General features: G+C 37.9%; 1 protein-coding gene and 1 long non-coding RNA gene across 2 annotated transcripts in view; both read right to left on the bottom strand.

Moving 5' to 3' along the window:
* Nucleotides 1-291: 291 nt before the first annotated feature.
* On the bottom strand, nucleotides 292-3,458 carry STRIT1 (small transmembrane regulator of ion transport 1). The gene is made up of 3 exons (XM_061417914.1): nucleotides 3,335-3,458; nucleotides 474-572; nucleotides 292-376 (listed from the first exon to the last, which is right to left on the bottom strand). Exons 1-2 carry the CDS (start codon nucleotides 3,345-3,347, stop codon nucleotides 478-480), a joined length of 108 nt encoding a protein of 35 aa, XP_061273898.1. The 5' UTR covers nucleotides 3,348-3,458; the 3' UTR covers nucleotides 292-376; nucleotides 474-477.
* A 154-nt stretch (nucleotides 3,459-3,612) lies between these two features.
* The window catches only part of LOC133248145 (uncharacterized), a 58,566-nt gene continuing 36,878 nt past the window's right edge, over nucleotides 3,613-25,300 (bottom strand). The window contains exons 3-4 of the long non-coding RNA XR_009736625.1: nucleotides 4,252-4,346; nucleotides 3,613-3,693 (exon numbers count right to left, since the gene is read on the bottom strand). This is a non-coding gene — a long non-coding RNA (uncharacterized LOC133248145). The remainder of the gene's footprint in view (nucleotides 3,694-4,251; nucleotides 4,347-25,300) is intronic.

The following is a 25,300-nucleotide window of genomic DNA, read 5'->3' as shown; positions in this document are numbered from 1 at the left end:
AATAAGAGTTTTAAGGGACAAGTTTACATTTACATTTTGTTTTCTATGAACTATGTCTCTTATTTCTGGCTCACTTTTTTATGTTTAATTTACCAAATGTTTTCCTATTGGTTATGCATTTTAAGTCATAGTTAGGAACATTTTTCTTACTCTCAAGTGATAAAGAAATTCATCTATATTTTCCTATAGTTATTTGTACCCAGAATTTTTAAATATGTTTCTGATGAGATTCTTAGGTTCAAAGCAACAGTTTACAAATGCAAGTTTATAAACTGATGTCAACCATTGCAGTCATTTACATGAGAAACATTTAATAATCTGTCATTTCATGCTTTTCTTAATTCTTCTAAATGATGTCAGTCTGAAGTCTTCTGGCCTGCATGATAAAATGTTCTATTAGTAAAACAAGTAACATTATTCCTGGAGTAATGTATACTCTTAATGAATAAACATTCAATTATTGAAAACTTTACCTTTCTAAGAGAAGACAACATAAACCATTACGATGCATCCCACAATCCAGCCAATTAAGAGAAGAATAGGGACCACATAGCGAGATAATGTAGCCTTTGCTGAAAAACAAGAGAAATCAGATTAGAATGGTCATGTTGGTTTTAAATCTTCTGAATCAAGAGGATAAGAGGAAATTTGATATAATATCAAGGGAAAAAAAATACACTCTCTAATGATACCCATACATGATTATTATTTTCTTTTCTACAAAGGGTGCTTGTGACTCAGCTGGGTATTTGAAAGAGAAGGGTGTGTGTGAAAGCCACCTGGTGGCTCAGCTGGTAAAGAATCTGCCTGCAACGCAGGAGAGTCGGGTTCAACCCCTGGGTTGGGAAGATCCCCTAGGGAAGGGAAAGGCCACCCACTCCAGTGTTCTGGCCTGGAGAATCCCATGGACAGAGGACTGTTCAAACCATATGCCTTCCTTTTACAGTTAGGTGACCTTGGGCAATCCTGAGCTTGAACTTCCCGGTTTGTAAAATACAGAGAGTGAAACTCATGATATCCACCTCCAGGAATTGTTCTAAGAATCAAATGACATTGAGTAAGTGCCAAGACTTTGTAAACTCTAACCACCATGTGTGTGTTTGCTGTATACAGAACACATTCCTGCATTTGTTCAACAACACAGAGACCAGCTGTTTACATAGAAACACTGGAAAGTGAGGTAATTACTACTAAATAATCATAAAGTAGGGAAGGTGTTGAAAACTGTTCTTAGATTTGATAGCTGACTTTATCATAGGAAAAGAAAGCATTACACTTTACGTAATCATGTAATCATTCCTGAACAGAGCAAAGAGATTCTATTTTGTCAACTGGTTCAGTATAGCAACCAACACTGATCCAACACACACATAGAAGACAAAAGTATAATAACTCCTCTTTATTATATTTTTATATTTATATGTATATTATATATTTATAAGTTTCCTACTTATACCCTTACCTGTAAAAAGGCAACTTATAAACGTATTTTTTCACTGCATCTCAATCTTATTTCAGACACCTCACAAAATAGTTCAAAACACAGAAAGACATCATTATAGAATAATGCCCTGTGTTAAAGGCTCAGATATATTCTTAACTGAAAGCACAATTAGATTTTATGCAATTAGCTAACAAAGAAAATGCATATTCTTAGCAACTGCATTCCTATTACAATTTCTATCACTCTAAAAATAAAGTTTTTTTAATGCTGTTAAAATCATCAAGAAATGAGACACTTCTAAAATTTGGAGACATAATAGCAAATCTCCTGAAATTAATATGAATTTTAATAGCTTGCTGCCGCTGCTGCTAAGTTGCTTCAGTCATGTCCGACTCTGTGCGACCCCATAGACGGCAGTCCATCAGGCTCCCCCGTCCCTGGGATTCTCCAGGCAAGAACACTGGAGTGGGTTTCCAAAATTGTTGGAGTGTCTCAACTCTCACAAGTTCAACAGCTTTACTTAACTTCTCCATCACACTGTGACCTTGAACAAAGCATTAACCACAACAATGTGAAAATTTTTTTCTCTTTACCTGCCATGTGGCATTGCCTTAAGGATAAAGGGAACATTATGATATGCTCTTTACTCTCATTTGGATAAAAGCCTTTTTATGAATTAAGGTACCATTACACTGGAGGTCACAATAATTTTTTTGAACTGTTTCTGTATTGATTTAGTATTTTTCCTGATTTCCAGGAACTTAGAATTAATACCAATATTTTAACTGAACATTTGTATTTTATACAAGCATATTTTAATACAATTCTAAAATGTACATAATACTACTACTTTTAGCACTTTATAGTATCTCATTATTTATTATTCCGTGAAAAAAAAAAACATTGATTGTGCTTTTAAATACTCAAAGCATACCTGCATTTGTCTTCTGTTAACACTAGTACTTTAAGTTTTATTATAATCTGTAGCATTGGTTCGAAATAGGAATATATAGGAACATAACATTTGCATATATCACTTACATCAATAGTACAAATAAGCACAAAATCTCTTTTTAAACATGAAGAATAATTTCAAAATACTTCTCTCTGATCCTGAGCATGCCCAAGCAGGTAGACTTATACATATTAAGAACACTGTGCTCTGGGATAAGACTATCCAGGTTTAAAAGCTGGTGCCTCCACGCTCTTGCATATGATTACAAGCAAGTTACTAAATTTTGTTATGCCTCAGTTTCCTTATCTGTAAAATGGAAATGGTGATATCTCATGAGATTGTTGTCAGAATTAAAAGCATTAATTTCCATAGACATTTAAAGCTTTCTTGGACGCAGTGTATATATTTAGCCCATCTTATCAATTATTTTTCTTAGATATAAAAAACATTTAAAAACCAGAAGAAAAGAAATTCAGATGTGAAGCATCTTAGAAATGACTAAGCCTATTTTATTTATTTTTGACAGTCAAAAAACACAGAAAGGTAGAAGGATTTCCCCAAATTCACATGGCCATTGAGTAGCACATCCAACACAAAATTAAAATATCCTTAATTCTAGCCCAGTGCACCACCGTACTTCAAATTCAAATCCAGTACAATGCTGGAGAGTAACCTGCTTCTAACTCAATTTTCAAAACAAGCATGAGCAAATTAAACTCTTTTGTTTCTTTGAACCTTTCAAAGTTACTCACTTAATGTATAGATGCGGTCCATAAATTGCATATCTAATGCATTTTTGCAGTCACACTAACATAATGTGATTAATGCTCCTTTAGAAGAGATACCTTGCTCTTCAGAATAACAGGGAAACAGAAAATAAACCTGGGAGCCTGGAATGTTTTTTGCCAAGAAGAGTTGGGTGCCTTAAATCTTACCTTTTTCAGCCATTCTTCCTGTTGTTGGGTGGGCTGGTCAGGGCCACTCTTACCTCTTTGTTATTGTTATCCAGTGTCTCTTTGAACTTTAAATAGATACGTGAAGAGTGTGGCAGCTGCCTGACTCCTGGCTGCCAACTGTCTGGGTGATGTAAGGCACTGAAAAGCAGAACTCCTCTGTCTTTTTCTTTATCCTGTTATGAAGGAAACAAGGGACTATAGGATCTAAAGTTAAGCTGAATAATTCTAACTCAGAGATATGCAGATTTTTTTACTCACTCAATGCCTCAGACAACATGAAGGAACTCTTCAGGGAAGTGGGTGTACAGAGGAAAGATGACATTTCAATTAGACAAGTCCTATTAAAGAAGAAGGGTGGTATGATGGAGAGAAAGGACTTTGAAGTTGGAGAGACCTAGATTCAAATTCCAATTGCTATTTCTGTAATAAATGAAAGTAGCTTAATTGAGCATCAGCTTCTTTAGTTTTAAAATGAAGATACTAATACCTACCCAAGGAAGTGTCAAAAAGATGAAAAAGCTATATGAAATTTAGACAATTCTTTATTACATTACAGAATGCAAAAGATAAAATAAATGGTGCCCCTTCTATGAACCAATCTAAAAACAGAAAATTGTAAATATAAATGTCCTAGAAATGAAAACAATAAAAAATTGTGGTATTGCCTAGACTTTTCAGAGAGCAGTTATAATCTTGTTTTTATTAGCAATGTATAAAAATGGGACATTACATTTTTCAAGTCCAACCTCGTTTATGTAACATGACCTAGACTATGCCCTAGATTCTCATTGGAGTAACTTTTAGGTCTGGATGGAAAAGTTTTGCAAAATGACCTTTAACTGACTTTGAAAAAATCCAGCACAAGACTGAGTGTCCTCCTCTAAAGACAGACTTACCTGATCTGATCCACCTTCAGAATTCCAAGAGTAATGTTTCTTGCAAACGACCACATCTTATCACTCATCAAAATCCACCAATGGTTCTCCATCTCCTAGAGAATAAAAAGCAGGTTTCTTGTTAAGATCCCTAAAAAATCTCACCCCTCTAATTTCCCATTTGCAATGATGCTTCAGCCACACTGAACTTGCTATTGTATGAATCCAGGATGCTACCACCCACACAGGCAAGGATAACCTATGAATTTCTACCTACAGATTAGAGTGTGCAGCCAAAAAATCTGATAAGGTTACTGCATGTTTAATATCACTTAAGCCAAGCTGTCATCTCTCTCCAATTTAATATTGAAAGAATGACTGGCTTTACCAGATAAGAAGAGAGGTTATGTAACAAAATGCCTGGTAAAGTCAGGCGGTGTTTTCCCAATATTAAATAGCTATATATTGAACAAAACTTAATTGAGGGCAAGATAGATAGAAAAAGAAGAAAAGCATAATGTTCAATCTCATTAAAAGCTGAACACTTTAAACAAATAGGCTCAAATGAACACTTATAAAAAAAAAAAAGATATTCAAAAGAAACAGTAAAGTACCGTCCAAAGAACAAACAAAGATACATATGTATTAGGGTAAAATAATCTGCCTGAAATGGATAAAAATAGAATGTATGAAAGTGTATACATTAAAAATAGTTATTTCCATGTCACATGTCTTAAACTCTTTTCTAATGTGGTATATTAACATTATTACACAAATTTTGATTCTGAGGGTGGATTACTTTACAACTCATTATTTTCTTTAGTTTTCTATGAGTGAGGGAGTGATAGTCACTCAGTTGTGTCTGACTCATCATAACCCCATAGTCTGTAAGCTGCTGGTCTCCTTTGTCCATGGAATTTTCCAAGCAAGAATACTGGAGTGGGTTGCCATTTCCCAGGGGATCTTCCTGACTCAGGGATTGAACAAGGGTCTCCTACATTGCAGGCAGATTCTTTACCATCTGAGCCACCAGGGAAGCCTACTATTAAGAAACATTTCTAAGTATAAAGACAGGTCAACTTATAAAGTATCAGCAGATACATGGTTGACTTCATCTTATAATCTATAGACTACATATTAGACCCAGGGATTGAATCCAGGTCTCCCATGTTGCAGGTGGATTCTTTACCATCTGACCCACCAGGGAAGCTAGTTTTCTATAGAGAGAGGGAAAAAAAGAAAAACTAATTCAATGAACATGAATTGCCCAGATCTCAGAGAAAGTTTCAATCTAAAATCTCATTTCCTTGTTATCAGTTTTTTAAAAAGTTTTATAATATTTATTCAGGAAAAAATGTCTTATTCATTATTAGACTAGTTTTGCTTTAAACTCATAAACCCAAGGGCCTGTATTTGACCATTTCCTCATCATCTTCTTAGGGCATATCACTTAGGTATATAGGTACATTTTCTATTTTTAATTTGCAAGTTTCTTGAATATTTAGATCTCAGTTCCTTTATTATTAAGGTGACATTGTTGGAGAAGGAAATGGCAACCCACTCCAATACCCTTGCCTGGAAAATCTGATGGACAGAGAAGCCTGGTAGGCTATGGCCCTGCAAAGAGTCGGACACGACTGAGCGACTTCACTTCCTTTATTATCAAGGTGACATTAGTTTCTTCTAGGGTATTTAAGCTAAAAAATTTTCAAATACTTGTCTCCTTATTCAAAAGAAGTCAGAATTCTTCACTTTTCAAACATTTTTTTATATCCAGAATTATAGATATAATATAAATATTAGATGTTATATGTCAATATTACAGATCTGAATATGGACAAATTCCTATAAACACACAAACTTCCAAAAGTGACTCAAAAGGAATAGCATATTTGAATAGACTTATAAAAAGTAAAGAAGTTGAAGTCATAATAAAATATCCCACAAACCAAAGTCCTAGAATAGATGGCTTCACTGGTGAATACTACCAAACTTGCAGAGTTAATACTAATGCTTAAAAACTCTTTGCAAGCATAGAAAAGGAAAGAAGACTTCCCAACTCACCCCATGCTGCCAGTGTCACCCTAAAGCCAAAACCAAAGATCTTATAAGAACACTACAGACCCAATCTTGCTAATGAAAGTAGATGCAAAACTTCTCAGCAATAAACCAACAAGCCATATCCAGTAGCATAAAAATTATACACCATGATCAAGTAGGATTTATTTCAGGAGTATATAGTCAATACAACTTTCAAATACAAGTTAATATTATATACTACATTAATAGAATAACAAAAACCACATGATCATCTCAGTAGATGCAGAAAGAACATTTGATAAAAATCAAATACTATTTCAAGATAAAACCACTCAATAAATGAATTAGGAATAAATTCTCAACTTCATGAAGGGAATCTATCAATATAAAAATCCCATTGCTGGGAGTGGAATGAACTGGGAGACAGCGATTGATGTATATACAGTACTATGTATAAAATAGATAACTAATGAGAACTTACTGTATAGCACAGGGAACTCTACTCAATGCTATGTGCTGACCTAAATGGAAAGGAAATCCAAAAAAGAGCTACATGTATACATATAGTTGATTCATTTTGTTGTATAGCAGAAACTAACACAACATTTCAAAGTAATTATACTTCAATAAAAACATAAAGTATATCTTAAATGCTCAAAATTCTCCAAGCCAGGCTTCAGAAATATGTGAACCGTGAACTTCCAGATGTTCAAGCTGGTTTTAGAAAAGGCAGAGCAACCAGAGATCAAATTGCCAACATCCGCTGGATCATCGAAAAAGCAAGAGAGTTCCAGAAAAACATCTATTTCTGCTTTATTGGCTATGCCAAAGCCTTTGACTGTGTGGGTCACAATAAACTGTGGAAAATTCTGAAAGAGATGGAAATACCAGACCACCTGACCTGCCTCTTGAGAAACCTATATGCAGGTCGTATAGGTCATATAGAAGCAAGAGTTAGAACCGGACATGGAACAACAGACTGGTTCCAAATAGGAAAAGGAGTATGTCAAGGCTGTATATTGTCACCCTGTTTATTTAACTTCTATGCAGAGTACATCATGAGAAACGCTGGGCTGGAAGAAGCACAAGCTGGAATCAAGATTGGCGGGAGCAATATCAATAACCTCAGATATGCAGATGACACCACCCTTATGGCAGGAAGTGAAGAGGAACTAAAAAGCCTCTTGATGAAAGTGAAAGTGGAGAGTGAAAAAGTTGGCTTAAAGCTCAACATTCAGAAAATGAAGATCATGGCATCTGGTCCCATCACTTCATGGGAAATAGATGGGGAAACAGTGTCAGACTTTATTTTTGGGGGCTCCAAAATCACTGCAGATGGTGATTGCAGCCATGAAATTAAAAGACACTTACTCCTTGGAAGGAAAGTTATGACCAACCTAGATAGCATATTCAAAAGCAGAGACATTACTTTGTCAACAAAGGTCCGTCTAGTCAAGGCTATGGTTTTTCCAGTAGTCATGTATGGATGTGAGAGTTGGACTATGAAGAAAGCGGAGCACTGAAGAATTGATGCTTTTGAACTGTGGTGTTGGAGAAGACTCTTGAGAGTCCCTTGGACTGCAAGGAGATCAGCCCTGGGATTTCTTTGGAAGGAATGATGCTAAAGCTGAAACTCCAGTACTTTGGCCACCTCATGCAAAGAGTTGACTCATTGGAAAAGACTCTGATGCTGGGAGGGATTGGGGGCAGGAGGAGAAGGGGACGACAGAGGATGAGATGGCTGGATGGTATCACTGACTCTATGGATGTGAGTCTGAGTGAACTCCGGGAGTTGGTGATGGACAGGGAGGCCTGGCGTGCTGCGATTCATGGGGTCACAAAGAGTCAGACACGACTGAGCTACTGAACTGAACTGAATTGTGAAAGACTAGATGCTCCCCCCTACCCAACATCATACATTTAACCAAAGATATACAAGGTCTGTAACTGAAGACAAACAAAACATTGCCGAGGAAAATCAAAGAAGATCTAAATAAGTGGATCAAGAGGGAAGAAAGAAAAAAAGTGAAGTCGCTCAGTTGTGTCCAACTCTGCAACCCCATGGACTGTAGCCTACTAGGCTCCTCCATCCATGGAATTTTCCAGGCAAGAGTACTGGAATGGGTTGCCACTTAAGGGACATATGTAATCCCATGGCTGATCTGTGTTGATGTATGACAAAACCAACACAGTGTTGCAATTATCTTTTTCAATTTAAAAGGAGAAAAAATAAGTGGAAGGACATTCCATTATGTTTTTTAATCTATCCTATAGATTAAAACACTTGATAATGTTAAGGATGGCAATACTACCAGAAGCAATCTACAGATTTGATGTCTTTCTGGGCTTCTCTGGTGGCTCAGTCAATAAAGAATCTGTCTGCAATGTGAGAGGACCTGGGTTGGGAAGATCCCCTGGAGGAGGGCATGGCAACCCACTCCAGTATTATTACCTAGTGAATCCCCATGGACAGAGGAGCCTGGCAAGGCTGCAGTCCATGGGGTCACAAAGAGTCAGACACGACCAGCTGACTAAGCACATATAATGTATTTCTATCAAAATACCAATGACTTGTTGCTTTTTTGGTTGTTTTTTGTTTTGCAGAAATGGAAAACCTCACCTCAAAATTCATTCAGAATTGCAAGGGACCTTGAGTAATCAAAACAATCTTGAAGAGGAAAACAATGTTGGAGAACTCACATTTAACTGATCTCAAAACTTACTAGAAAGTTACAATCATCAAGAATGTGTGGTACAGGTATAAGGACAGACATGTAGGTCAATGGAATAGAATTAAGAGTTCACCCAAATACTTACAGTTAGTTGATTTTCAGTAGGCTGCCAAGACAAAATATTAGGGAAAGAATAGTCTTTTCAACACAGGGTGCTGGGACAACTAGTTTTAAATATGCAAAAGTATGATGCTAGACTCCCTACCTCATAACATATTCAAAAATTAACTCAAAATGCACCAAAGACCAAAACGTTAGATCTAAAACTATAAAATCAGAAGAAAACAGGGATGAAACAGGCAACTATTTCTTGGATATAACACCTAAGTAGAAGCAATCAAAGGAAAAATAGATAAGTTGACCTTCATCCATATTTAAAACTTTTGTACATCAAAGAACACCATCAAGAAAGTAATAAAGCCATCTTTGGAATGGAAAAAATATTGCAAATCATACATCTGATAATGCTTTAGTGTCTATAATACATTTTTTAAAAACATCTTAAATAATTAAGAAAAAACAATTTTTAAATGAGCAAAGAATTTAAATAGACATTTATCCAAAGAAGATATACAAGTGGCCAATAAACACATGAAAATATACCTAAAACACTAGTCATTAGGGAAATACAAATCAAGGCCATAATGAGCTACCACTTCACCTCCACCAAGATGAGTATAATAAAAAAAGACAATAACAAGTACTGGCAAAAATGTGGAGAAACCAGAACATGGAGATGCTGGTGGGAATGTAAAATGGTACAGTCACCTTGAAAAACAATTTTGCATTTCCTCATGTGAGGTACGGAATTAACCTTAAGACCCAGATATTTCATCCTTACATGTATACCAAAGAGAATTAAAAACAGGTGTTAGACAACTACTGTACACAAATGTTTATAACCGCATTATCAAATAGTCAAAAAGTAGAAATAAACTGATAAATAAGCCAAATATGTTATAGCCATACAATGTGATGCTGTGCAGCAGTAAAAAGGAGTGAAGTTCTGCTATATGCCGAAACCCATCTGAACCTTGAAAATATTATCTTAAATGAAAGAAGCCATATTCTATGATTTCATTTTATGAAAATCCAGAACAGGCAAATCTATGGGGGCAGAAAGTGGATCAGTGGTTACTTGGCAATGAGGGAGATGAAAATGGGGAGTGATTGCTAAGAGCTATGATGTTTCTTTGAGGAGTGATGACAATATTCTGGAATTAGGCAGTGGCGATTGTTGTACAGCCTTATGGATATTCTAAAATCACCAAATTGCATGCTTTCAAAAGAGTGAATTTTATGGTATGTGAATCCTATCTTAATTTTTTTAAGTTCAAATTGGTTCTTGAAACAAGAAAGATTTAGAGAAAAACCCCCAGACCTGCAAGGTGGAAATGGGAAAGGGAGATAGAACAGGATTGGCAGAAATGCCAGGCAAAATGATAACAAAGTTGGATTTTTGCTTTTTAAAATTTATTTATTTTTTAATTGAAGGATAGTTGCTTTACAGAATTTTGTTGTTTTTCTGTCAAACCTCAACATGAATCATCCATAGGTATACATAAATCCCCTTCCTTTTGAATCTCCCTCCCATCTCCCTCCCTATCTCATCCCTCTGGGTTGATACAGAGCCCCTGTTTGAGTTTCCTGAGATGTACAGCAAATTCCTGTTGGCTGTCTATTTTACATATGGTAATGTAAGTTGCCATGTTACTCTTTCCATACATCTCACTCTCTTCTCCCCTCTCCTCATGTCCATAAATCTACTCTCCCTGTCTGTTTCTCCATTGCTGCTCTGTAAATAAATTCTTTAGTACTATTTTTCTATATTCCATATATATGTGTGTTCATTTCAGTTCATTTCAGTTGCTCAGTCATGTCCGACTCTTTGTGACCGCATGAACTGCAGCATGCCAGGCCTCCCTGTCCATCACCAACTCCTGGAGTCCACACAAACCCATGTCTGTTGAGTTGGTGATGCCATCCAACCATCTCATCCTCTATCGTCCCCTTCTCCTTTGCCCTCAATCTTTCCCAGCATCAGGGTCTTTTCAAATGAGTCAGCTCTTCGCATCAGGTGGCCAAAGGATTGGAGTTTCAGCTTCAACATCAGTCCTTCCAATGAACACCCAGGGCTGATCTCCTTTAGGATGGACTGGTTGGATCTCCTTGCAGTCCAAGGGACTCTCAAGAGTCTTCTCAAACACCATAGTTCAAAAGCATTAATTCTTCAGCTCTCAGCTTTCTTTATAGTCCAACTCTCACATCCATACATGACCACAGGAAAAACCATAGCCTTGACTAGACGGACCTTTGTTGGCAAAGTAATGTCTCTGCTTTTGAATATGCTATCTAGGTTGGTCATAACTTTCCTTCCAAGGAGTAAGTGTCTTTTAATTTCATGGCTGCAATCTCCATCTGCAGCGATTGTGGAGCCAAAAAAATAAAGTCAGCCGCTGTTTTCACTGTTTCCCCATTTATTTGCCATGAAGTGATGGGACTAGATGCCATGATCTTAGTTTTCTGCATGTTGAGCTTTAAGCCAACTTTTTCACTCTCCTCTTTCATTTTCATCAAGAGGCTCTTGATGTGTTAGAATACAATATTCATCTTTCTCTTTCTGACTTACTTCAGTCTGTATGACAGGCTCTAGGTTCATCCACTTCATTAGAACTGACTCAAATGCATTCCTTTTTATGGCTGAGTAACATTCCATTGTGTATGTGTACCATAACTTCTTTATCCATTTATCTTTCGATGGACATCTAGGTTGCTTCCATGTTCTAGCTAATGTAAATAGTGCTGCAATGAACAATGGGATACATGTGTCTTTTTCAATTTTTATTTCCTCAGGGTACATGACTAGGAGTGGGATTGCTGGGTCCCCCAGGTGGTTTTATTCCTAATTTTTTAAGGAATCTCCATACCATCTTCTATAGTGGCTGTATCAATTTACATTCCCACCAACAGTGCAAGATTGTTCTCTTTCTCCACACCCTCTCCAGTGCTTATTCATTGTAGACTTTTTGATGATGATCATTCTGACCAGTGTGAGGTGATATCATTGCAGTTTTGATTGGCATTTCTCTAATAATGAGTGATGTTGAGCCTCTTTTCATGTGTTTGTTAGCCATCTGTATGTATGTCTGTTTAGGTCTTTTCCCCACCTTTTGATTGGGTTGTTTGTTTTTTTGGTATTGAGTTGTATGGGCCGCTTGTATATTTTGGAAATTAATCCTTTGTCAGTTATTTCATTTGCAATTATTTTCTCCCATTCTGAGGGTTGTCTTTTCACCATGCTTATAGTTTCCTTTGCTGTGCAAAAGTTTTTAAGTTTAATCAGGTCCCACTTGTTTACTTTTGGTTCTATTTCCATTACTCTAGGAGGTGAGTCATAGAGGATCTTACTTTGATTTATGTCATTGAGTGTTCTGCCTATGTTTTCCTCTAAGAGATGTATAATTTCTGGTCTTACATTTAGGTCTTTAATCTATTTTAAAGAGTTTATCTTTGTGTATGGTATTATGAAGTGTTCTAATTTTTCTTTTACATGTAATTGTCCAGTTTTCCCAGAATGATTTATTGAAGAGGCTGTCTTTGCCCCATTGTATATTCTTGCCTCCTTTGTCAAAAAAAAAAGGTACCCATAGGTGCATGGGTTTATTTCTGGGCTTTCTATCTTGTTCCATTGGTCTGTATTTCTGTTTTTGTGCCAGTACTATACTGTCTTTATGACTGCAGTGTTGTAGTATAATCTGAAGTCAGGAAGGTTGATTCCTCCAGCTCTATTCTTCTTTCTCAAGACTGTTTTGGCTATTCATGGTCTTCTGTGTTTCCATGTGAATTGTGAAAATTTTTGTTCTAGTTCTGTGGAAAATGCCATTGGTAATTTGATAGGGATTGCATTGAATCTGTAGATTGCATTTGACAGTACAGTCATTTTTATAATATTGATTCTTCCTACCCAGGAACATGGAATATTACTCCATCTGTTTATGTCATCTTTGATTTCTTTCATCAGTGTCTTATAATTTTCTGTGTAAGTTCTTTTGTCTCCTTCAGTTCAGTTCAGTCGCTCAGTCGTATCCGACTCTTTGCGACCCCATGAACTGCAGCACGCCAGGCCTCCATGTCCATCACCAACTCCCAGAGTTAAGTTTATTCTTAGATATTTAATGTTTTTGTTGCAATGGTGAATGGGATTAATTCTTAATTTCTTTTTCTGATTTTTCACTGTTAGTATTTAGAAATGCAAGTAATTTCTGTGTATTGATTTTGTATCCTGAAACTTTGCTAAATTCTCTGATTAGCTCCAGTAATTTTCTGATACTATCTTTAGGGTATTCTATGTACAGTATCATGTCATCTGCAGACAGAGAAAGCTTTACTTTTTCTTTTCCAATCTGGATTCTTTTTATTTCTTTTTCTTCTCTGATTGCTGTAACTAGGACTTTCAAAATTGTGTTGAATAATAGTGGTGAAAGTGGACACCCTTGTCTTGTTCCTGATCTTAGAGGGAATGCTTTCAGTTTTTTCCCAGTGAGAATAATGCTTGCTGTAGGCTTATCATATATGGCCTTTAATATGTTGAGGTAGGTTCCTTCTATGCCCATTCTTTTTGAAGACTTTTAATCATAAATTTGATATAGGTCATACCTGAATGGTCTAGTGGTTTTCCCTACTTTCTTCAATTTAAGTCTGAATTTGGCAATAAGGAGTTCATGATCTGAGACACAGTCAGCTCCCAGTCTTGTTTTTGCTGATTGTATAGAGCTCCTCCATCTTTGGCTGCAAAGAATACAATCAATCTGATTTTGATGTTGACCATCTGGTGATGTCCATGTGTAGAGTCTTCTCTTGTGTTGTTGGAAGAGGGTGTTTGCTATGACCAGTGTGTTTTCTTGGCTAAACTTTGTTAGCCTTTGACCTGCTTCATTCTGTACTCCAAGCCCAAATTTGCCTGTTACTCCAGGTATTTCTTGACTTCCTACTTTCGCATTCCAGTCCCCTATAATGAAAAAGACATTTTTGAGGGGTGTTAGTTCTAGAAGGTCTTGTAAGTCTTCATAGAACTGTTCAAGTTCAGCTTCTTCAGCATTACTGGTTGGGGCATAGACTTGGATTACTGTGATATTGAATGGTTTGCCTTGGAAATGAACAGAGATCATTCTGTCATTTTGAGATTGCATCCAAGTAATGCATTTTGGAATCTTTTGTTGACTATGATGGCTACTCCATTTCTTCTAAGGGATTCTTGCTCACAGTAGTAGATATAATGGTCATCTGAGTTAAATTCACCCATTCCAGTCCATTTTAGTTCGCTGATTCCTAAAATGTCGATGTTCACACTTGCCATCTCCTGTTTGACCATTTCCAATTTGCCTTGATTCATGGACCTAACATTCCAGATTCCTATGCAATATTTTTCTTTACAGCATCGACTTTACTTTGAACACCAGTCACATCCACAACTGGGTGTTGTTTTTGCTTTGGCTGCATCTCTCCATTCTTTCTGGAGTTATTTCTCCACTGATGTCCAGTAGCATATTGGGCACCTACTGATCTAGGGAGTTCATCTTTCAGTGTCCTATCTTTTTGCCTTTTCATACTGTTCATGGGGTTTTCAAGGCAAGAATACTGAAGTGGTTTGCCATACCCTTCTCCAGTGGACCATGTTTTGACAGAACTCTCCACCATGACCCGTCCGTCTTGGGTGGCCCTACACAGCATGACTCATAGTTTCATTGAGTTAGACAAGGCTATGGTTCATGTAATCAGATTGGCTAGTTTTCTGTGACTGTAGTTTTCAGCCTGTCTGCCTTCTGATGGAGAAGGATAAGAGGCTTATGGAAGCTACCCGATGGGAGAGACTGACTGAGGAGGAAACTGGGTCACAGAAGAAATATACAAAAAAGATCTTCACAACCCAGATAATCACAATGGTGTGATCACTCACCTAGAGCCAGAAATCCTGGAATGTGAAGTCAAGTGGGTCTTAGAAAGCATCACTACAAACAAAGCTAGTGGAGGTAATGGAATTCAACTTGAGCTATTTCAAGTCCTAAAAGATGATGCTGTGAAAGTACTGCACTCAATATGCCAGCAAATTTGGAAAACTCAACAGTGGCCACAGGACTAGAAAAGCTCAGTTTTCATTCCATTCCCAAAGAAAGGCAATGCCAAAAAATGCTCAAACTACTGCACAATTGCACTCATCTCACACGCTAGCAAAGTAATGCTCAAAATTCTTCAAGCCAGGCTTCAACAGTATGTGAACCATGAACTTCCAGATGTTCAAGCTGGATTTAGAAAAGGCAGAGGAGCCAGAGATCAAATTGCCAACATCTGTTGGGTCATTGAAAAAGCAAGAGAGTTCCAGAGAGACATCTACTTTTGCTTTATTGACTCTGCCAAAGCCTTTGACTGTGTGGATCACAATAAACTGTGGAAAATTCTGAAAGAGATGGAAATACCAGACCACCTGACCTGCCTCCTGAGAAATCTGTATGCAGATCAAGAGACACCATTTAGAACTGGACGTGGAACAACAGACTAGTTCCAAATAAGAAAAGGAGTATGTCAAGGCTGTATATTGTCACCCTGCTTATTTAACTTATATGCAGAATACATCATGTGAAATGCTGGGCTGGATGAAACACAAGCTGGAATCAAGATTGCCGGGAGAAATATCAATAACCTCAGATATGAAGATGATACCACCCATATGGCAGAAAGCAAAGAACTAAAGAGCCCCTTGATGAAAGTGAAAGAGGAGAGTGGAAAAGTGGGCTTAAAACTCAACATTCAGAAAACTAAGATCATGGCATCTGGTCCCATCACTTCGTGGGAAATAGATGGGAAAACAGTGGAAACAGTGGCAGACTATTTTGAGGGGCTCCAAAATCACTGAAGATGGTGATTGCAGCCATGAATTTAAAAGATTCTTGCTCCTTGGAAGGAAAGTTATGACCAACCTAGACAGCATATTAAAAAACAGAGACATTACTTTGCCAACAAAGGTCCATCTAGTCAAGGCTATGGTTTTTCCACTGGTTATGTATGGATGTGAGAGTTGGACTGTGAAGAAGGCTGAGCGCTGAAGAATTGATGCTTTTGAACTGTGGTGTTGGAGAAGACTCTTGAGAGTCCCTTGGACTGCAAGGAGATCTAACCAGTCCATCCTAAAGGAAATCAGTCCTGAATATTCATTGGAAGGGCTGAAGCTGAAACTCCAATACTTTGGCCATCTGATGCAAGGAACTGATTCACTGGAAAACACCCTGATGTTGGGAGAGATTGAAGGTGGGAGGAAAAGGGGACGACAGAGAATGAGATGGTTGGATGGCATCACTGACCAATGGTTTTGAGGTAATGATTTTGATGTAATGGTTACTCAATGATTTGAGTAAACTCAGGGAGTTGGTGATGGACATGGAGGCCTGGTCTGCTGCAGTCCATGGGGTTGCAAAGAGTCAGACATGACTGAGCAACTGAACTAAATCATAAATGGGTGGTGAATTTTGGCAAAGACTTTTTGTCCATCTATTGAGATTATCATATGATCTTTATCTTTCAATTTGTTACTATGGTGTGTCTCATTGGTTGATTTGCATATATTGAAGAATCGTCAAATCCCTGAAATAAACCCAACTTGATCATGGTGTATGGGCTTTTTGATGTGTTGCTGAATTCTGTTTGCTAAAATTTTGTTGAAGTTTTTTGCATCTATATTCATCAGTGATATTGGCCTGTAGTTTTCCTTTTTTGTGTTGACTTTGTCTGGTTTTGGTATCAGGGTGACAGTGGCTTCATAGAATGAGTTTGGAAGTGTTCCCTCCTCTGCAATTTTTGGAAAGAGTTTTAGGATAGGCATTAGTTCTTCTCTAAATGTTTGATAGAATTCTCCTGTGAAACCATCTGGTCCTGGGCTTTTGATTTTTGTATGATTTTTGATCACAGTTTCAATTCAGTGCTTGTAATTGGGTTGTTCATAATTTATATTTCTTCCTGGTTCAGTCTTGGACGATTGAACTTCTCTAAGAATCTGTCCATTTCTTCCAGATTATCCATTTTATTGCCATATAGTTGTTCATAATACTCTTTTATAATTCTTTGTATTTCTGCATTGTCTGTTGCAACCTCTCCTTTTTCATTTCTAATTTTGTTGATTTGATTCTATTTTTCTTGATGAGTCTGGCTAAAGGTTTGTCAATTTTATCTTCTCAAAGAACCAGCTTTTTAATCTTTACTACTGTTTATTTCATTTCTTTTTCATTTATTTCTGTTCTGATCTTTAGGATTTATTTCCTTTTACTAATTTAGGGTTTTTTTGTCCTTTTTTTCCAGTTGTTTTAGGTTTAAAGTTAGGTTGTCTATTTGATGTTTCTCTTGTTTATTGAGGTAGGATTGCATTGCTATAAACTTCCCTCTTAGAACTGCTTTTGCTGCATCCTACAGGGTTTGAGTTGTCATGTTTTCATTGTCATTTGTTTCTAGAAATTTTTTTATTTCTCTTTTGATTTCTTCAGTAACCTGTTAGTTATTTAGAAATGTAATGTTTAATCTCCACGTGTTTGTGTTTTTTATAGTTTTTTTTTTTTCCTTGTAATTGATATCTACCTCATAGCATTGTGGTCAGAGAAGATGCTTGATACAATTTTAATTTTCTTAAATTTACTGAGGTTTGATTTGTGACCCAAGATGTGGTCTATCCTGGAGAATGTTCCATGTGCACTTGAGAAAAAGGTGTATTCTTCTGCATTTGGATGGAGTGTCCTGAAGATATCAATGAGATCCATCTCACCTAATGTATCATTTAAGACTTCTCTTTTCTTATTAATTTTCTGTTTTGAGGATCTGTCCATTGGTGTGACTGAGGTGTTAACGTCTCCTACTATTATTGTGTTACTGTCAATTTCTCCTTTTTTGTCTGTTAGTGTTTATCTTATGTGTTGAGGTGCTCCTATGTTGGGTGCATAAATATTTATAATTGTTATGTCTTCCTCTTGAATTGATCCCTTGATCATTGTGTAGTGTCTTGTAATCTTCTTTAAGGTCCATTTTGTCTGATATGAGGATTGCTACTCCAGCTTTCTTTTGCTTTCCATTTGCATGGAATATATTTTTCCATTCTCTCACTTTCAGTTTATATGTGTCTTTAGGTCTGAAATGGGTTTATTGTAGACAGCATATATATGGGTCTTGTTTTTTTTAATCCATTCAGCCAGTCTGTGTCTTTTGGTTGGAGTATTTAATCTGGTTAACTGAAAGTAATTATTGATACATATGTTCCTATTGCCATCTTCTTAATTGTTTGGTGTTGATTTTGTAGATCTTTTTCTTCTCTTGTATTTACTGACTATATAAGTCCCTTTAACGTTTGTTGTAAAGCTGGTTTGATGGTACTGAATTTTCTTAACTTTTGCTTGTCTGAAATGCTTTTGATTTCTCTATCAATTTTGAATGAGATCCTTGCCAGGTACAATAATCTTGGTTGTAGATTTTTCCCTTTCAGTATTTTAAATATGTCCTGTCATTCCCTTCTGGCATGCAGAGTTTCTGCTGAAAGAAACAACTCTGCTGTTAAACGTATGGGGTTTCCCTTGTATGTTACTTGTTGCTTTTCCCTTGCTGCTTTTAATCTTCTTTCTTTGTGTTTAGTCTTTATTAGTTTGATTAGCATGTGTCTTGGCATGTTTCTCCTTGGGTTTATCCTGCATGGGACTCTTTGCACCTCCTGGACTTGATTGACTATTTCCTTTTCCATGTTGGGGAAATTTTCAACCATAATCTCTTCAAAACTTTTCTCATACTGTTTCTTTTTCTATTCTTCTTCTGGGACCTCAATAACTCGAATGTTGGTGCATTTGATATTGTCTCAAGGCAATGGCACCCCACTCCAGTACTCTTGCCTGGAAAATCCCATGGACGGAGGAGCCTGGTAGGCTGCAGTCCAAGGGGTCGCTAAGAGTCGGACACGACTGAGTGACTTCACTTTCACTTTTCACTTTCGTGCATTGGAGAAGGAAATGGCAACCCACTCCAGTGTTCTTGCCTGGAGAATCCCAGGGACAGGGGAGCCTGGTGGGCTGCCATCTATGCGGTCACACGAGCTGGACACGACTGAAGTGACTTAGCAGCAGCAGAGGTCTCTGAGGCTATCCTCAGTTCTTTTAATTCTTTTTACTTTATTCTGCTCTTCAGAAGTTATTTCCACCATTTTATCTTCCAGCTCACTGATTCATTCTTCTGCTTCAGATATTCTGCTATTGATTCCTTCTAGAGTATTTTTAATTTCAGTAATTGTGTTGTTTGTCTCTGTATGCTTATTCTTTATTCTAGATCTTTGTTGATTAATTCTTGCATTTTCTCCTTTCTGTTTTCAAGGTTTTTGATCATCTTTCCCATCGTTATTCTCAATTCTTTTTCAGGTAGTTTGCCTATTTACTCTTCATTTATTTGGATGTCTGTGTTTCTAGTTTGTTCCTTCATTTGTGTAGTATTTCTCTGCCTTTTCATTATTTTTTTTTTAACTTATTGTGTTTGAGGTCTCCTTTTCCCAGGCTTCAAGGTTGAATTATTTCTTCCTTTTGGTTTGTGCCCTCCTAAAGTTGGTTCAGTGGTTTCTGTAAATTTCATATAGGGTGAGATTTGTGCTGAGTTTTGTTTTTCCTCTGATGGGCAAGGCTGAATGTGTGGTAATCCTGTCTGCTGATGATTTGGTTTGTATTTTTGTTTTGTTTATTGTTTAGATGAGGCATCCTGCACAGGGTGTTACTGGTGATGTGTGATGCCGGGTCTTGTATTTCAAGTGGTTTCCTTTGTGTGAGTTCTCACTATCTGATACTCCCAAGGGTTAGGTCTCTGGTAGTCTAGGGTCTTGGAGTCACTGCTCCCACTCCAAAGGCTCAAGGCTTGATCTCTGGTCAGGAACAAAGATTCCACAAGTGGTTTGTTATGGCATTAAATGAGATTAAAACAAATACCCAGAAACAAGAAAGTAAAGATGAACCCCAGACAAATAGCAGTTACAAAATCAGGCAAGTAATAATGAAAATAATGGAATATACACATATACATATACATCCATAAGCAAAATCAAAACAGTCCAACAAAAATAAAGTACAGTAGATTGACCTGGCAAACAAAGGAAATCAAAAATTATGTCTACCAGTTAAGAACAAAAACTAACTAAAGCACAAACTGGAAAACAAAACTAGAGCAAGGTGCCAATTGGGGACTAAAACAATGAAAACAAAACTAACGAATATGTTGAGAGGAAAAGAAAGAAAGAAAGAATAGATATGCAAAGTTAGATAGAGGTAGATAAAGAAGTTTATATACATTAAAGGTTAACTGCAAGGGGAAAAGAACAGTAGGTAAAGCAAACAAAGGAATAAATGTAGAAAAAATGATAGCTTTTAAAAAATTAAAGAGAAAAGAAAAAAAAAAGGAAGAAGAAAGAAACGAAAAGGAAAACCCCACATAACTGCAAATGCCCAGTGTAGAGGCAGAGGTTTATAACAACAATAAAAAATGTGACTGAGGGGGAAAAAAGCTCAAAAGCTTAATTAGATTTCATAGTGCCAATAAAATCAACAATTACACCAGAGGTTGGGAAAAGGGAAAAAAAGTAAAAAAAAAAAAATCCAAAAGACTCTACAGAAGTAGTCAAAACATAAAAATAATGAATGTTTTTCTTGAGTCACTGCTGTCAGAGTCCTTTCCCTCTCGGAGTCACAGTCCACCTCACCTCCCTAGGATGCCCTCCAACACTGTGCTGGTCTCTGGACCTGCTGTGGGGGCAGCTCAGGTTCTCATCTGGTCCTACTCCTGTGTGTTCTAGCCTCCAATGTCAACCACTATCAAAACTAATGTGTTTTCTTTTGTGGGAGCTCTCAATGATCTTTTATATACTCCATAGACATAGAGTGGATTTAATCTGCAGCTTGCACAGCTGGTGGGAAGGTTTGGGTGTTCTTCCCTAGCCACACTGCCCCTGGGTTTCAATTGTGGTTTTATTTCCACCTCTGCATGTGGGTCATCCACTGGGGTTTGCTCCTGAGGCTGCCCTGGCAGACTTGGGTTTGTCCCTGTGAGGGCCAGGTGTGGAGGTGGTACAGCTGCTTGGGTTGCAGGGGTTCTGGCAGCACCAGGTACTCAGGAGGGTTGGCAGCTAGGGCAGCAGGAAACATAGTGCTCTAGAAGGGTATGGCAACCAGTATTGGCCAATACGCTCCAGTATTCTTGCCTAGAGAACCCCCCTGATAGAGAAGCCTGGCAGACCACAGTCTACAGGGTCACAAAGAGTTGAACATGACCAAAGCGATCCTGCATATATAGATGCAAGACATTTTTTGCCTGTGGCAGCTCTGCCCCAGTGAGGGCTAAGCCTGAAGGTAGCACAGCTGCTTGGCTTGCGGGGACCCTGGCAGTGCCAAGTGTGCAGGGACATAGACTGCCTCCACCACAGGAGTTACGGCCCTATCAGTCTTTTTTCAAGCCTCTTGTAGCTGGCAATCAGAAGGCCTCTTTGGCCAGTATTTCTCCATAGCTCTGGCTGTTCAGGCACTTAGACAGCTCCCTTGTCTGGGGTCCTTCTCTGTTCCACATCAGACACATAGAGGAGCCCCCCTGGGTGGGGTCCTACTCTGTAGACTGGCATGTTGGGCACTTAAAGGGGGACCCTGGATGGGGTCCTACTCTGTAGTTCAGTGTGTCAGGCATTTGATAGGCCAGCCTCTCTATTGTTCAGCTGCTGATGCTGGCCTATGCGGGGAGAGAGGCTATGGTGATGGCTCCACCCCGTACATGTGACTCAGCAGTATCACCTTGCTTCCATGGCTCCTTGGCTTTCCTCCACAGGCATTTCCCCACCATGATCTCCTCCCTCACATCCCCTTGATTGTATCTCCACAGTCAACAGCAGCCCTAGCCCTGGGATTGCTCCACAATCCCTAAACTCCAGCTCCCAGCCACTGCACCTTCTAGGGACCTGCAGCCCTGTCTGGGGTATGTATGGCTGCGGCAAGGACTGTCTGATTCTCATTCCATTTAGGCTCCCACAGATCAGCTGTTTCACTCTCGGCCTTAAATGTTTCTCCTTTGACTCAGATAATTGCCCCGATGTGGGGATCAGACTCCTGCTTCAGTTCCCCCACCCACCAAAGGCAGGTCCAGTTCTACTGACACTCCTGTTTTTCCCCCTAATTCCTTCATCCTACTGAGTTTTGCGTGGTCTTATATTTTCTTTTCCACTGGTCAGGTACTCCTATCTACTCTCAGCTGGTGTTCTGCATGCACTTCTGTGTGTGAAGGTGTATTCCTGATGTATCCATGGAGAAAGATGTACTCCATGTCCACCTATACCTCCACCATCTTGTTCTTTCGAAATTTTTGTTTTTAAAAAAGATGTTTGTGGAGTACCTACTGTGGGCCAGACCCTATTCTAGGCACTTGCAAAACTTCAATGAAGAAGATCCCTGCCCTCCCAGAGTTATGATTTAGAAAGGTAATAATAAATGCTATGGAAAAAGAAAAAGTAGGGCTGACTAAGGTTAATAATTAGGTTGATCTTAGGGCTGGCTTTTCCTGGCAGGACTGAAGAAAAACAAGGGCTTGACGTGGCTCCAGCAAGATGAACAAGGAAGTGAGCTATAAGGGAAGAGGTCAGAGGTGAGTTGGGAGGGCTTTATCAGCCATTGTTAGGATGTCAGATTTTTTCTCTCTGAGTGAAACACAGAACCAAAGGAAAGTTTTAAAGAGAGAACTAACATAATCTGACTTAACATTTTTAAAGTATCATTCTGGTTGTTGTGATTGAGAGCAAAGATAGAAGCAGAGATACTTATATTGTAAAAATCCAAACAAGGGTCAGGAGATGATGGAGACCCAGACCAGGGTGGTACTTGATTAATTCTCAAGAAGGGGAACTATCAATGAGACCAAAGTAAGGTGGTCATTGTGGTGGGTCTGACTAACTTTCCTCTATTATTAGCTGACTGAGTTGCTATGTGGAAAGGTTTATATATTCAAACTCCAATTAAAGAGTTTAGCAAACTGCAGCAGAATGTATTAAGATTTATCCAATCTGAGATAACCAAAATGTGAAATGTACCAAGACTAACAAGAGTCAACAAAGGATTACAGACTACCTGATCTCCTTCTCTGGGATCCCTTCTTCATGTTACTAAAAGGGAAGGGTAGTTCAGAGCAGAAAGTGGCACTATGATGATGGAGAAGCAGGAACTTCGGTCAATTCAAGTGCAGGGGTCCCCAACCTCTGGGCCATGAACCAGTACCTCCTGTTGGATCAGCAGTGGCATTAGATTAGGAAAAAGTGCACAATAAATATAATGTGCTTGAATTATCCTGAAACCATCCCTCCCACCCCAGACCGTGGAAAAAAATGTCTTCCACCAAACTAGTCCCTGGTGTCAAAAAGGTTGGCAACTGCTGAAGTAGAAGGGTCGTATCTATTGACCCTCAGGCCCCAGCAGAAAAGGGGTTGCAGGAGTCTATTTTTTGGCTTCTACTCATTCTTCCATGCAAATTTTCATTTGGCTTCAGCCTGCATCTCTCCATTGAAACAATTTATTTTGAAGACCACTAAGATCATGCGACTTCCGTGTTGCTAAAGTCAATGGAAATTTTTTAGTCCTGATCTCCCTTACCTGATGACCTCTTGGTATCACTTGACACCACCAATTACTTTATCCTCCTTGAAATCCTCTCTTCTCTTGGCTTCTTGGCATCAGACTCTTCTGACTTTTCCCATTTTTGACAGTTCATTCTTAGCCTTGTAGGTTTATCCTCATCTACCTACACAATAAATAATGGCTTCTTGATTAAAATATCAGAATTGAGCTCTCATGATATGGGAAATGAATTGGAGAGAGCTGGTAAGTGAGGTTTGTCATGTGTATTTACAGAGCCTGAGACTTCCTCCCAGGGCGAGCTTACCAGGCATGCAACCTGTATAGTCACTTAGGACTCCAAGCTGAGAAGGACCTCATATTTGTTTTAATGCTGTCTGCTCTCAGTGCCTTGTAATTCTTAATAATTTTATCTTTGAACTTAAGTTTTGTCAGCAGTGATGGAATGGTGGAGCACCCACACAAGCAGAGGTGGTAAGGGAGGCAGCACATCTGAGCTGTAGTGGTCCTCCAGCAGTCAGTGGCTGTGCAAGCTCAGGCTCCCGGCACTGCAGACTGCGTCCACAGAGCAGTCAGTCCTGAGTGCACATCAGGGCCTGGAACGGTCCAGAGATACAGAGTGTAAGGATGGGGAAGGTAAGGACCAGGACCTGGGCACAGAATGCCAGTAGGGATGGCAGCAGGCATGCCTGGATGAATTGCTGGTGGATAAGTGGACAGTTTCAGCAGTAAACTGTGAAATCTGTTTTCAAAACTGCTAAACCTTGCAAGACAAACTATTCACAGGTTTCGAAATAGAAATTAAATGTAAAGATTGCCATGTTCGATGGAAAATAACAATATTTTCACAGGAAACTTTGGATGAATCAAATATTAAGAAGAGGACAAAAATTTTTCTTATAAATGAAGATAAGACAATAGGATGCAGAACAGAAATTTTGAAATACATACAAATTGTAAAGCTACTTTTGATTTCTTGCACAACTTCCATAAATTACCAAAAATGTCAGAAGAAATACTGAAATGCCATTGTATAAATATACGTTTAAAATTAAATTCAGACTTACACAGAATTGATTTGTATGGAGAGTTAAATCTTTATTCTTTCTCTAGAAAATCAGCTCCAGATGTGCTAAAATTTATGTTTTGATGGGTTTTTATATAAATTTATTGGAAATGTGTCCTAATACTGTCACCACCTATCAAATACTCTTCATATTCTCCAGTAACAGTTACATTGGCAGAAAGATATTTTTAAAAATTATCAAAAATTATTTGCAATCTTGCATTTGTCAAGAGTGACTAACATTGCTGTCAATTTTATAGTAAATGAAATTGCTTAAAATATAAATTCTGATGATCTAATGTATAATTTGCAGAAAAGCGAGCCAAAATAATCTTATGGTCAATAAAGATATGAAATTATTAAAGTGTTATTATATATTATATTACATAAAATTATGGCACCTGAAATATTTTTTGCAGTTTGTAAGTTTATGCTAATGCTCATGTGTCACAACTATACCTTTACACTTAATGTCATCAAATATTTCTAAAGGAAAACATTTCATAGCACATTTAATGCCACTCTTTAATTTTTTGAACAGCATTTCTGAATTTTCATCTTGCACTGGGCCCTCCAGA

Source organism: Bos javanicus, chromosome 1, assembly GCF_032452875.1.
Source record: "Bos javanicus breed banteng chromosome 1, ARS-OSU_banteng_1.0, whole genome shotgun sequence".
NCBI classification, from domain to species: domain Eukaryota; kingdom Metazoa; phylum Chordata; class Mammalia; order Artiodactyla; family Bovidae; genus Bos; species Bos javanicus.
Note: the sequence above shows the minus strand (reverse complement) of the source record. Positions and strands in the feature narration are given on the sequence as shown.